The sequence below is a fragment of the Pollachius pollachius genome (assembly GCF_949987615.1).
Source record: "Pollachius pollachius genome assembly, chromosome: 9".
Taxonomy (NCBI): domain Eukaryota; kingdom Metazoa; phylum Chordata; class Actinopteri; order Gadiformes; family Gadidae; genus Pollachius; species Pollachius pollachius.
The window spans coordinates 5,985,141-6,000,140 of record NC_136942.1 but is presented as its reverse complement, the minus strand read 5'-3'; the positions used below and the strand labels follow the sequence as shown (position 1 = coordinate 6,000,140).

Here is a 15,000-nt window from a genome sequence, read left to right as displayed (position 1 = left end):
ATTCAAGATCTTTATTCATCAAATGCACAGTCAAATACAGGGTTGTACTAAGAAATTCAAGTCTTAAGACAAGTAATACGTTATCTATGTCGTAGGTAGAAACAAGTACACAATAAGAGTATGTATGTATCTGATCTGAATTCAGATACAAGTCTTTAGGCCTCTTGCTCAACGAACGAGAGTGAGAGAGAAAGCGAGTGAATGACGAAGAAGGCAGCAAGACAAATTGATCACTGTCCAGCACAGGAAAGTGACCATGCAATGATCCCTATTGTTAGGCAAATGGTCATGGGTAGGGATTGAACCCAGAACCTTCTGGAACACCCTCACCACTAGACTGCCCTGTCCCCACCCCCACAGAGCGAGTGGGTGCCCCGGGCGCAGCCACAGTCCTACAACATGACAGTAACTAATGGAGCGGGGTGCGGGGGTCAAGCCAGGCTAACCAGACAGCCTGACCGGCCAACCTACCCTCTGCGTCTCCCTCTCTGTGTGCCTGGCCCTGTCTGCACCCGCATCACTCCGTCATCCACCCGGAGAGGGATGGATGGAGGCCTGTCTCTTCGTCTCCCTCATTCTCTCCCTCTCTCTCATTCTCTCCCGTTATCTCTCTCTCTCCCTTCCTCTCTCTCTCTCTCTCTCTCTCTCTCTCTCCCTCCCTCTCCCTCCCTCTCTCTCCTTCTCTCCCACTTTCTGGCTCTCTCCCTCTCTCCCTCTCTCTCCCCCCCCCACTTCTCTCTCCCTCTCTTGCATTCTCTCCCTCTCTCTCCCACTCTCTCTCCATATCGATCTCATTCATTCATCCATCTGTCTTCACTGCTTTTTTTTGGCAAGCCTAAACGATATGGGTGCATACGTGTGTCTGTGTGTGTGTGTATGTACTAGAAATGTTCCAAAAATGTGTCTCTTTTTTAGGTAGTATCTTCCTGCAATAGATAGGAGAGAGAGAGAGAGCGAGAGAGAGAGAGGGGGGTAGAGAGAGGGGGAGAGAGAGGGGGAGAGAGAGTTTCTTGAAGTTAATATTCTTGAGGTTAATCAGCGGTAGCATTCGAGACTCAAATGACCATCCCACTGAACCAGATACCCCAAGAGGTGTGATGTGTGATCTCTGTTAGGGCAATTGCCATAGAAACGCCCAGGAGGCTGGTGGTCATGTGATCCAGTCCCAGTTACCAGATCTGCAGGTGGTGACTCAGCAGGGTCAGTTTTCACTCAGGGACTAGAGTGGGGTCAAAGGTCGATGGTGGCATGGTAATGGATGTAGGATCCATACAAAATTGGTTATGGTGCATATTCTGTAGTGAGGGGGAATAATTAAATTGATCTTAATGTTTGTAGATACCTCCTTATGAATGATTGTGTATCCTACAGCAGAAAAGGGAATTGGATGTTTGAGTTTTCCAACTAGTCCAATAACATGGACTAGTTAACCTGGTTCCGGGGAAGAGAGATTGTGTGTTGTGGTAAAGATAGAAAATCCATATTGTTTTTTTGGTGTGTGTGTGTGTGTGTGTGTGTGTGTGTGTGTCTGTGTGTCTGTGTGTCTGTTAGCTGTCATTGTCCCAGTTGACTCAGTATGTTTACATGTTAAGCATTCCAGCATTTCCTGTGCTGTGCAGTGACCAATTTGTCTTGCTGCTTCTTCGTCATTCCCTCTCATTCACTCTCTCTCTCTCAATCCATCCCTGTCACTCTCTCAATCTGTCCCTCTCACTCTCTATTCATTCCCTCTATTTTCGGCCCTGAGTGTTTTTCTCTCCTCTCCATGCTCTTATTTTCGTGACTCATTTGTTCCTCATTAATGTTGTGTTTTCTCTTGGCGTGGTGGCAGTGCTTGGTTTCAATGCGAGAGGTGTCTAGTGTCCTAGTTTAACGCTAGTCTCACGCAGTGGCCTTTAGCTGATTGGTTTATGCGTCTCTCGTCCCTACTTGTAAAGCGGGTTAGTATCGATCGTTGACACGGCCACACTTACAAACTCACTGGGAGCCCTCGCTCCGATAGTCCCTCGGACTAATCTGTGTCCGTCTGAATCGCGGCTCCCCCGATATTGCCTCTTTCGGATCCTTGACTGACCGTTGAAAGCTCTCAACGGTTGACATTGTTTTCAATGTTTCATGGTTGTTTTGAAGGTTCAGACGTAGGAACGGCGTGGCTGTAACATCAGCTAAACGTCCCACTACAGGCTGCAGTGGGGAGCTGCCTTGCTGTGGTCAGTGATGCAGTAATGTTTCTTATTCTAGACTGCAACGGAGACACTGGTAGACCGAGCATACTGGACTGCCCAAGAGCTCGGGGTGAAATTGGGGGAAAAAGTCTTTTTTTTTTTGGGGGGGGGGGATTTTGGTATAATTGTACGTTGTAAAACAAGCAAGTACATTTGCAGCCTCTCAATGTCATTGTGAGCATTGCCAAGCATCAAGGATTAGTGGTTCAACAACTCTGCCTGGCATGTTTCTGAAATAGAAATAAGTGAAGAAGATCGAAACATCAGGCCTACTGTTTAATTATTCTCATTGTAAATGTGGTCAATGTTTTTGTTGGGTCAATATTTTTCTATGAACTTCCCACAAAATATCCACTATTGCTTTCTTATTCCTCACATTAATGTTAATATTTTAGCTGTTTTAGCTGTTTTAGCTTTTAGCCCAGATGGAAATCAATAAGAACCATTAGCCACTGTGAGCCATGCTAACATGCAGCTAGCTCTACTGGGAGCTTGTGAACGTCCGTTATTAGGATGAGAATAGTGCGGACATGGATGCTATAAACAACAGAATGTTCCAGAGGTAAATATGCATATTAGTGTTCTTTTTCTTATGTTTCAGTCTGCTGCTGTTTTATGTGCTACTGAAGGGCGACTATAGGAGGGAGAGATTGGAGTGGGAAAGAGGGAAAGGGTTGACAGTGAAGGAAAAGGAAATGTTGAAAAAACATTCAGACAGGAAAGGAACAGAATGTGCAATGAGGGAGAGAGAGAGAGTGAGAAATAGAGAGAGAGAGCAAGAGAGAGACAGCAAGAGAGGGAGAGAGCGAAAAAGAGAGAGAAAGAGAGGGAGAGAGAGAAAAAAAAGTGACAGATACCTCAGGGGGAGCTCGGATTAAATGAAGGGAAAGAAAGAAAAAGGGTGTCATAAAAGGTGAAGCATGTCCAGTGTATTCTGTGAATCTGGTTCACCTCACGCCTGGGAGAGTGTGTGTGTGTGTGTGTGTGTGCGTGTGTGTGTGTGTGTCTTTGGGTGTGTAATGTTTATCGATCTGGTTATAGGTCGTGCTCTTCACTCCCAGTTGGCCTAGCTGCATGCTCTCACCAGGTGGTTAATATCGTTTTTCTTCCTTTTTTGAATTCCCTGTCTGGAAAGCTGCTGTAGTAATATCATGCACACATAGAAAGGCATTCCCATCGCCGAGTGGGCGGAGCTAATCAACCCTCCTGCATATGCCTGTCAATCGAACTTCTGCATGAGCTTATGATTGTTGACCGTTAGATTGTTGACATGGGAACGGGTTAGAGGGCTTTGTTTATTCAAGCAGGTGGCAACGTCAACGCCAGCGCCATAGTGTTCGTCTTCTGATCACCAAGATAGGTATCAGACAGGTGTGAAGCACTTCATACGGCCTGTCTTTTCTAATTTGTGTGTGTGAGATATTAAATGTGTGTGTGTGTGTATTTGTGGACGGGCGTTTCAGCGGTTCTGTGTGTATCCCCGGCTCTGAGCTCGGGGCCCATGGTTACGCATGTCACACCCCACCAATGGGTGTCTAGCAGGGGCCTTCACAGCTGCGTGTCGGGGGGCCCCACGTGACCACCACTGGTATGCTAGCGCTGGTTCCCCCCTCCTCTCCTCCTCTCCCTGTCTCTGGTGTGGTCCGCACCACTCGGCCGTAGACCAGCCCGCGGCCCCTCGGCCGTACCACCTCATCAGCCCACCCCACTGGCCCCTGCTGCGCTATGGAGGAGAGAGGCTCCCCTCGGGTCCGGGGGAAGAGGTTGGGTCTGGCCCTCAGCGTGCTCCGTCTCCGTCACAGGGCCCACCTGAGCAGGTAGAGAGAGGGACGGCTGGGGGTCGGGGTGTGGGGAACGGTGGGGTTGTTGGCATTGTATGAGGGCCGATCCTCTTATCAGTAATTCGGAGTAGTTGTTTGATATTGTTTTGATAATCCGTGTAGCCTATCCTATGCTCTTTCGCGGTTTGGAATAGTCGGATGGATGTAAGTTTGCGGATTGATATTGCATTCAGCACATGGTGACCCTGTGTGGTCCTTTGGGCAATAAAACTCAGGATCTATTATTCAATCAGGAAGGGTTAGACTTGAGGAAAATACATTAGGAAAAAATGCCTTGGAACATGTAGGGTATTGAGAAAGAAGAAGTAAGATACAGATGCATGCCAGAGCCGTTCAGAGCCGGGGATGAACCAGCATGGCTGTAGACAAGGTAGGTCCCCTCAACAGCTGAAGTTATGCTTTGTTAATGGAAGTTCCTAACCATGGGCACAGGGCAGTGTTCAGATAGAAAAATCCCGTCATTACAAAGCACAGACCTGGCATGGCTGCCATCGGCCCTCAGGAGGAATAATGTCGACTTTCAGCTCGCTCGTTGGCCCACGTTTTTGCTCTTTGTTTTCTAGTTCCGTTACAAATGTGTCAGACTCGAGTCTATCTTCCCACCCGTGGCACAGCTTCGTGTCGGCCTGTTTGTCAGAGGACATTTGCATATGTATTAAGTAACACTGGAACGCTCAACCGTTTTCTCAAAAAGCTTTCAACCAGACCTGTGCTGCAGTGTCACATCTTCTCACCTCCTTCTAGAAGGAGATAAGACAAAAGTGGAACACAGCTTTAATGAGGAGTGGAGTTGGACACTTAATCAAAACTGTGGTGATCATTTTAAATACTTAATTGCCTTGCTTGCCAATTGCAATTCATTGAGCAGATGATTGCAGCTCGGGTAGATCATTGTTTATGGATTATTCTTGGTACTTTCGTACTGCTGATATTCTGGATTATTGTATGGGCTGGGCAAAAATAATCCTTGAGCTTCAGCATATTCCAACCATAGTCATGATGAGTTTTGTAAACATTTATGATGATGTCTTGTCAGTTGCATATCCACACACGTAACAATTGTTACGTTTTGTTCATCAGCATGTACGACCAAAATAAGTATTCATTAATTCTTTGGTTTTTAATGCAGAGTCTCGCCAACATTGACGTAAACGGTGTGTTTAGTTCACAAGAAGAAAGATCTACTCAGGAGAGACCTTGTGTCTTGTGCTTCATCCTGACTGCTACACGGATGTCAGACTGATCGTAACAATGTGAGACAGATATGTACCATTGGGGAGATGTCGCTCTTTTCATGGGCAACGGAGGAACCCGGTGTAGACAAGATGGATGACAGCCGGTCAAAACGGTGGACGAATTACCCCGACATTTGCCCCGATATAACACCGGCGCTTGATTGGCAGGTCCATATTCCGCGGGGATTTATTTTCCGAGGCTCGGGTTATAAATAGATATCTTATTAGTGGCTGCATCCACTCGGATTGTCGGTGATTAATAGGATGTATTTCGAGGCTGTATCTGAAAGCTCATAACGCCATGCTACTTTTCGGCGGGGCTTCCTGTTAGCGCACTAAGCTAGGGAGCTGGGCCCCTGAGAAGCTGTCAACAGGCAAAGCCCTGTGGGACGCGCGAAGCAGTCTGCGGGAGCATCGCTCGTAATTAGCCGTCTGGAACCAGCAATTACATGATTCACACCTCGCTGTTAGAGGATTGGGACTTTTTGCTGTTTTAAGAGGATGGAATTGTCATCGCTGGAACCAACTAAACTTTGTGTTGTTTCCTATGACTTGTCTCTAAGTTCGTTTGTTGCGTTCCCACTGGCCTGTGGTGGAACAAGTAAATATTGGATTGGGGTTGAGCTCACGTTGCCTATGATGACCTCCTTTGTGATGCTTCCAGTTGCTGGGTGGTTACACAACATGAGCTGTAATTACTAATACAGTGAAGAACCAGCTCCGTCCATCTCAATGCTGGAATGGAAAAGAAGCTCCCTGCTATTTCTCTGCAGCAAATTGTGAACTACAGGTCTGCCGGGATGGCCAGGATTACACCACTACTCCTCTGGCTACCACTTAGCATGTGCGGAAGGGGGGACGGGGGTTGTGGATGGGAGAGAGACGTGTGTGTGTCTGTGTGTGTCTGTCTGTGTGTGTGTCAATAAAATGCCGTGCATGTATCCGGTCCCCTTTTCCATACGTGTATGCACATTAGGACATGTGTGTGTGCTAGCATGCCTTTAGCATATGTAGCATCAGTACGAGCGAGCGCGTGTCTTAGCTGTGTCGGATGTGTTTTCCCTCTGGAGAGACACCAGTGTTCTGTTACCAGGGATTGGACCAGCAGCAGCACAATGACTGGCTTTGTGACAGGCCTACGTCACAGCCATAAACGCGGACACAGGAATGAATGAGGACATAATAGGGCGACTGTGGCCACTATTAAGTGCACGCCATACAATGAAGCGCAGATGATAATCACTCCCACTTTGGCCCTGTGTGAGTGCGCGCGTCGAGTGGTACGCTGTCCTCCTGTCCGCATGCTGGGAGAGGGGCCTGAGCAGCTGGGGTGTAGGGCGCAGGATTGTTTTTTGTATGGCTTATCACGTCGGATATGCACCCACACACGTGTGAAAACCCATAAACACTGCAAGGGCGTACACACACACTTGCGAACACACATTCACACACACACCCACACAGACATGCCACTAACACAAATACACACACACAAACACACAACAGATACACTCTCAAACGTGCAAAATATACACACTTTGTGAGACCCTTATTTTATGAGATGATCAGCGAGTATGATGAGTATGATCAGCCCACACTGCTGTAGTTGAGGCCTGGGAACCTGTAGAGCATAACACTCATGTGGCAAAAAACTCATTTGAATAACCTCAAGGCTGTTTGTGTTTATGCTCGTGTGTGTGTGTGCCTGTGTGTGTCTGTGTGTGGGAGGGGTTGGGTTCCTCATCATTCAAATGCTCTCCCAACTAAGTGAAGGCACTCCGGTCCTAAAACCTTTTTAAAAGGGATCCATCGAACTCTAATCCTTTATCCACAAGACAGATTGTGTGTGGGAGGGTGTGTGTGTGAATGTATACACTGTATGTATATTGCATATACTGTACTCAATACTGTATGTAGATATGTATGTATATATGTATGTATGTATGTATGTATGTATGTATGTATGTATGTATGTATGTATGTATGTATGTATGCATGTTGTGCACATCTATGACACAATGCCAGCCTTCTTACTTCCTGGATGTTGAATGTGGTCTCCTCCATTCCCTGCTACGACCGGTGGCTGGCTCGTGTTCTACAGATGCTGCAGATTCTCAGAATGTCTCTGAACATGACCGCGTGTCTGTGTGTAAGTGCGACACAGGCAGTCGAAGCTCATCGCTATGCTGTGTTGTTGTTTATGACGTGTACTGCATTATCACATAAAAGGCTCAAATGCCCCTGTGCGATCTTGATGTGTGTGTGTGTGTGTGTGTGTGTGTGTTGTGTGTGTAAGTGTGCGTGAGAGTGTGTGCACACAGCACAATGCACTGTGTATGTCTGTGCTGGAGATTGCGATCGATCGAGCGCGTGTCCGGTGGGCTGGAGGGGTTCCACGGGGGGAGGGAGTTCCAGGAGCGAATCCTGGACCTATAGATCATCTCGGCTCTGCCCACGACTCACGACCCTACGACCCTACGACCCTACGACGCCGGGCCCCCCCCAGTTCAATGTATTTACGTCAGTTAGTGTGTGTGTGTGTGTGTGTGTGTGTGTGTGTGTGTGTGTGTGTGTGTGTGTATGTGTGCGTGTAGCTATGGAGGCGCTACTTATAGAACGTCATTCGCTATAACTGTGACTAACGCAACTCTTAACGCGGTGGTGTATGATGGATGCATGCTGGGACATTCCATTCTGCTTCTTTTCACTTGTGTGTGCTGCTAGTGTGTTTATGTGTTGTGTGTGTGTGTGTTATGTTTGTGTGTTGTGTCCATGGGGTAACATTTTTTAATGCTAAGGCATTCAGTGTGTCTTATACAAAACATAGGAGAGGGAGGGAGTGAGAGAGAGAGAGAGAGAGAGAGAGAGAGAGAGAGAGAGAGAGAGAGAGAGAGACAGAGACAGAGAATAAAGAGAGAGTAGCTGTACGGTGGTCTTTCCCAAGGACACTTCCATTACAGCGATCGCTTTTGTTGAGTGCATCATATGCTCCCGTGCACACTTTAGTATTCACCGCGGTGCGGCTCTCGACCCCCCCCGCCTCTGCATGTCGAACCAGCTTTATAGTTCCACCGGATGCCCATGGAGCTAAAATGGCCGTGTATTGTATAGGCTGCTGCGGTATAGCAAGCCTCTAGCTTGGGTCTTCCTGGTGAAACGTTAGCATTGAACCACCATAGGCTCATGTAAGGAGCGTGTGGGCTGGAGATGGTGGTGGTGGTGTTGGTGGGGGGGGGGGGGGGGGGGTCTGTATCCGCTGGGAGATGAGGGGGGGGGGGGGAGCAGCCAGTGACGTCAGGCTGTAGCCTGAAAATAGCGGCGAGATCTCGGTTCCCCCCACACAGACAGATCCAGTGGAGGGGAGAATGAGTCAGCTGTCACAAGGCGAGAGGGAGAGAGTGAGAGAGAGAGGGAGAGAGAGAGTGAGGGAGAGAGGGAGAAAAAGAGAGAGAGTGAGAATGAGAGAAGAGATGGAGAGAGAGTGAGAGAGAGAGAGAGAGAGAGAGAGAAGGAGAGGGAGGGAGATGCAAGGAAAGACGGAAAGAATGAATCGATGAAGACGATAAACGTGAGACATGCGCCAAAGCACCTCTGTGCCTCTCAGACATCGCAACCCTGGACGCGGCCACGACCGCGTCGATCGTGATTATGCTCCTGTTGCTAAGTGATTGCTGTTGCCTAGGTGACGGCAGGGCCTGTTTATCGGTGACTCATCAGGTTTGAACTCCGGAGCGGTCAACTGTGGTTGATTGCGTCTGGCTGGGCGGTGATGTGCTCGCGATGGCCTGTGATGTACACCGTAAGTGACAGGCGGGCCGCATCATGGGTGTAGCGTCCCCGATGCTATGGAGGTAAACATCCACAGGCTACAACCCACTGGGAAACAGAAGCATAGCGATAAGAGCCATAAAGATAAAAATTAATAATTCAAAATTACTTTCATATGATATTCAACAATTGATTTTCCTTGATTAAAAATCATTGCTTTTGGATTTTTTTAAATAAAAATTAATACCCCATTTTGAATAAATATAAAATTCATAAATATACACAGAAACAGAGACACGCAAAAACAGAAACAGTGTCTGTCACTCCCCCCCCACACACACTTTCGTGTACGCGTTGATAAAGGGTCAGAGTTCAATGAATCCTTTTTAAAAAGGTTTTAAACTGGAGTGCCTTCACTTAGTCAGTACACACACACACACACACAAACACACACACAGACAAACACACACACACACAGACACATTCTCATACAAACACAAACACACAAAGACGCACACACGCACAAACACAAACACACACAATGCACACACACATGTTCGAGTGTTGTTTCCTATTTGTGTTGTATGTTGACCATTAATATGTGAGTTTCCTCAAAGGGATACAGAGAGCCCGGCCTTTGATTAACAGGGGGCTGAGGTTGTACTTGATCCCAGGCATGTAGCTGTGTTCTCCCTGCAGGATAGTCTAGCGGTTACGGATCTGACTCAGAAAGCAGAAGGTTTCGGTTCAAACCCCAATGTCAACATTCTACCTGTGCACTTAGGCGAGATGTTTAAGCTTTAAGTGCTCATTGAAGACATATAATGACAATCCTTCCTTGATATTTATGTAAAAGCGTCTGGCACAATCATGTTATTTGATTATTTTACCAATGAATTAACAAGGGGGAATGTCCTTGTTGTGGTTGTTTCTTCGGTCTTGGATGGACAGCACTGAGGGGCTTTTGGGTAGGACCCCCCTGTGTATTTCCACTGAGGATTCCTGCTCGTTGCTGCGTGCTAAGGAGACACACAGGCCCAGACAGGAGCCCTATGGCCTGTACCGTATGGCACACGGTGAAGAGGAAAATTACAGCAAAGGGTGTCTGCTATGGTCTCACATCCAGTTATGTGTGTGGACATGCCTAGACTGCACTGCTCTCTCTCTCTGACACACTCTCTCTATAGCAACCTCTCCCAGAGAGGCTGGGGGATAGGTTGGTGGATAGGTCCTGGAGTTAGAGATGTGCCCAAAGCAGGGATACACACACACACACACACACACACACACACACACACACACACACACACACACACACACACACACACACACACACACACACACACGCATACACACGCATACACACTCTCACAGGGATGACATTCCACAGTGGTATGACTGTGATAATTTGGTTAGAGCCGAGGTTTTTCATTCATTAAGATCGATTTCACAAGTGGAAAAGTACTTATTTACAACACATTGGACCAAAGCGTTTACTTTCAACCAAAGTAACTTACAGAGAACTAAGGTGCTCATTAGGCAGGTGGTGTTGAGGCATTTGCGAATGGTGGCCTTTCGGTAGAGTGCAGAGATGGGGTCTGTCTAGAACCCAGTGCCTTTCCGTTGGGAAGGCCTGGGGAACACCCCAGTCTCGACATTGCCCTGCCCTTACATCACAGCGCAGGAGTCGTGTTGACCCAGACGTCCATTCACCTCATTGTCCACGTTCCTGTCAAGTGTGTCTTCAACTCTCAGGCGGCGCATGCATTTGTGATGAGAAAAGTGTTTGACGCAGTGTGAGGACATAAGACTTGAACGTCTGAATGAATGAACAGCACCCAGCCCCACCCTCCAAACAGACAATATATTCTCCCTAAAAACCCTGCTGATATTAACTGCTGCTGAGGGACTGTGAGAAAAGGATTGCTGTGTAGCGAAATGTCCTTGAAAAAGGACACCTTAAAATCGTCCTTAAAATGACCAAATGTGATAAGATAAGACAAGATAAGAAAGTACTTAATCGATTCCAGACGGTCAATCTGGATGCCCCAGCAGCGAATACAGGACAGCAGTACAATACACATAAAACCATTGTGCCAAGGTTTTCAGTTGCCCCAAAGACAAACTTAAAGAAATCGTTTTCAAACCAGTCGTGTGTGTGCGCCCCTGCCCTCATCTGTCTCCCCTTCGCATCATGTTTACGTTGCCAGGTGAGGAGGCGTTTAAAGCAGTGGTGGATAACTATACATCTACACTGCTTCATTAGCCTATATATTGTTCCATCGTTGTTGTGTTCCTGTCTGCCTTGCCTTACCCCCCCCCCCCCCCCCCTTGGTTCTGTTGCTCTCCCTCTCCCTTTTCATTTGTTTTCTCCTCTTCTCTCCCCCCCCCCCATCCTTTCCTCTCTCCTCACCTTGTCATTTAGTGGAGGCAATTTGTTCCACTGGCCGTGCTCGGTTTTGGGCTGGGAAGTTGAAACGGCTGGATCTGTGTGTGTGTGTGTCTGCGTGACCAGTGACAGGGTTAGCTCGGAGCTTAGAGAGATGATGTACGACATTGTCTGTAGGTGACTGATTTGGTAAAAAGACACATCATTCTCCTAAGGCATGGTGTCAGAATGTGTGTGTGTCCATGTGAGAATGTTTGTGTGTTTGTGTGTGTATGTGTACGTATCAGATATGAAATAGGGCGGAAATAACCCAATGCCTGTGATCTGTTGTTTGTTATTGCGATATACTGCTGTGTATGCTTTGTGTGTGTGTGTTTATTTGGCATGTTCGTGAATTCACATGGTGTGTGTGTGTGTGTGTGTGTTGTGCACCTCTGTATTGTGCGTTTTTGCATTTACTGTGTGTCCCCCCCCACCCCCCCTACAGTCCAGTTCTGCTGTTGCCATGACAACGCAGCTCGAGGTTCCTTCGTGTGTCTCTGCCCATGGCCACCGGCTCACTAGTACTGCCTCTGTGTGTTTGTTTATGTCAGGGTTCACATTATTATTTCACAGTTTAGGCCGTCAGACCGTCTTTAATCATACTCGCCGGCGCTTTCCTGTGCCTATGATCTGATTCAAAGTGTTCAGTCAGAGCCTTGGGAGAATCTTCTCCGGAAGAACCCCAGAGTGAATGTGTACGACTGTGGACACACAAGCGAAAGGACAAAATGGAGACAAATAATGACAGTTGACTATGACGGTTGTTTTTAACTTTGTCATGACGAGAATATTGTTCTATAATGAACAAACAACGGAGGGTATCAGCCTTAATCAGCTAGCGGCCATCTTGGTACCGTCTTGGTTTAACCGGTTTTACTTCCAGGGGCGGGAAGATAAAATGCAGGAAGGAAGACTAACAAAGAATTAGCAGGAAATAAACAAACACTTAACTCTAGCTGGCAAGAGAACATTCTCCCCATTCTTGCGATAAGTTTGAATTGTGCTTCCTCCAACTTGTTTCGGAGGAATGTAGGAAAACAATCAATGTGCTGTTTACTACTCATTGGCACGCAGCCATTTAGCAACATAGCTTAGCTCTTAACACACAGGTTTACCCAAGATTGTTCACATATGCATTGTGCATTTAGTTTTCTAAGACTAATTATTGTGTATGTAGTTTGTGGTCCATTATTTGTAGAATCTGCTCATTGTTATGCCGATAAAAAATGCTTCAATCACTTTTTAATTTGTATTACTACCCTTTACTGCCAAGACTTCCAGTCTGGGCATACTGGGAACTACATCTCTTATTATGTAACACAATAATACGTTTTTATAAAATAACACTTAATCGTATCTAATCATTTGCACCGTTCTGCACATTCAAACTAGAATATGAAACTCTATCCGCTGCATTAGTGTAATGAATTATCTTATGGAAATGCAAATCCTATACAGTGAGCCTCTGGCTGCAACGCACACCTACACAGGGGGGTATAGACATGATACTGAAGCCCCATAAATCGATATGAGCGTTGTCTTATTGCTGGCTATTATGATAGGCCAGTGTAAGTACATGGAGCTGTCTCTGTGGGTTAGCAGCGGTAAAGACAGCACAGTATAGAAAAGATCATGTGGTGCATACTGATGAGTACAACAATAATAACGTCACAAACTTAGAGTAAAGATGCAACAGCAGTAATATGTGATGAATGAAATAAGGGTCATACAATAGGAATGAAAATGAATAATGAATAGGAATGGATTGATAATAAAGGACTGATTGGTATATATCAGGGGTCTCAAACTCAACTTACGTGGGAGCCGCCGGAGGTAGAGTCTGGGTCAGGCTGGGCCGCATCAATTATTCCACAGAAAAAAGGAGCACAACTGACCCAATCTACATTCCTCTAAGCTTAACACCTGGCAGACAATGTGTTGACATCCAATTCAGGGTCATATATGCAATTAGCGAATCGCTGCTTGTACTAAATCGATTTTCAATCAATTAATCTTAGAATATGAACCCCATAGCACATACTTTTCTACTTTGACTCTACCAACCTCAGAAGCCACTTGGAGCCACTTGAATCTTACACCAGATATTAAAACAAAGAGCCAATTGAGCGGCTGCCTCAGGATTGCCGAGGTCCCGTCATCCATCCGAATATGTGAGATAAGTGTTGGCTAGACGGGTGAATTTACCTCCAAGTTTTTTAACTGTAACAACCCCTCTCTCTCTCTCTCTCTCTCTCTCTCTCTCTCTGTCGCTCTCTCTCTCTCTCTCTCTCTCTGTCGCGCTCTCTCTTTCTCTCTCTGTCGCTCTCTCTCTCTCTCTCTCTCTCTCTCTCTCTCTCTCTCTCTCTCTCCCTCCCTCCTGCTCCCTCTCTCACTCTCTCTCTCTCTCTCTCTCTCTCTCTCTCTCTCTCTCTCTCTCTCTCTCTCTCTGTCGCTCTCTCTCTCTCTCTCTCGCTCTCTGTCTCTCTCTGTCTCTCTCTCTCTCTCGACCCAGGCCTGACACCCAGCAGAAAGCCCCAGCTAGTGCCCCGACTCCTCCACCTCCTCCTCCACCTCCCCCAGAGCCAGCTGGACCCCCAGAGCCGGAGGAGGAGATCCTGGGCTCCGACGATGAGGAGCAGGAGGACCCCGCAGACTACTGCAAAGGTCAGCACGCACGCACTCACACACACACGCAGCAATATGCACACGCACGCACTCACACACACACACACGCAGCAATATGCACACGCACGCACTCACACACACACACACACACGCAGCAATATGCACACGCACGCACGCACTCACACACACACACACACGCAGCAATATGCACACGCACGCACTCACACTCACACACACACACGCAGCAATATGCACACGCACGCACTCACACACACACACACACACGCAGCAATATGCACACGCACGCACTCACACACACACACACGCAGCAATATGCACACGCACGCACTCACACACACACACACACGCAGCAATATGCACACGCACGCACTCACACACACACACGCAGCAATATGCACACGCACGCACTCACACACACACACACACACACGCAGCAATATGCACACGCACGCACTCACACACACACACACACACGCAGCAATATGCACACACACGCACTCACACACACACACACACACACGCAGCAATATGCACACGCACGCACTCACACACACACACACACGCAGCAATATGCACATGCACGCACTCGCACACATACACGCTGCAATATGCACACGCACGCACTCACACAAACACACACACGCAGCAATATGCACACGCACACACTCACACACGCAGCAATATGCACACGCACACACTCACTGTCATGCATGCACATGCACATCAACGCACACACACATGCACAGGCACATATATACACACACACACACGACATGCGCATGAACATACATACGCATTCACACACATGCACGTACACATACACTGTATATACACATACAAACACGCACAGACAA

At 47.3% G+C, this 15,000-nt stretch overlaps 1 protein-coding gene across 3 annotated transcripts in view; it reads left to right on the top strand.

The window, feature by feature from the left end:
- The window catches only part of LOC307080473 (SRSF protein kinase 2-like), a 44,080-nt gene that overhangs the window by 16,618 nt on the left and 12,462 nt on the right, over positions 1–15,000 (top strand). For all 3 annotated transcript variants that reach the window (XM_079743177.1, XM_079743178.1, XM_079743179.1), the window contains one exon: positions 14,013–14,164. In XM_079743177.1, the coding sequence (XP_079599303.1) occupies positions 14,013–14,164 (152 nt within the window). The remainder of the gene's footprint in view (positions 1–14,012; positions 14,165–15,000) is intronic.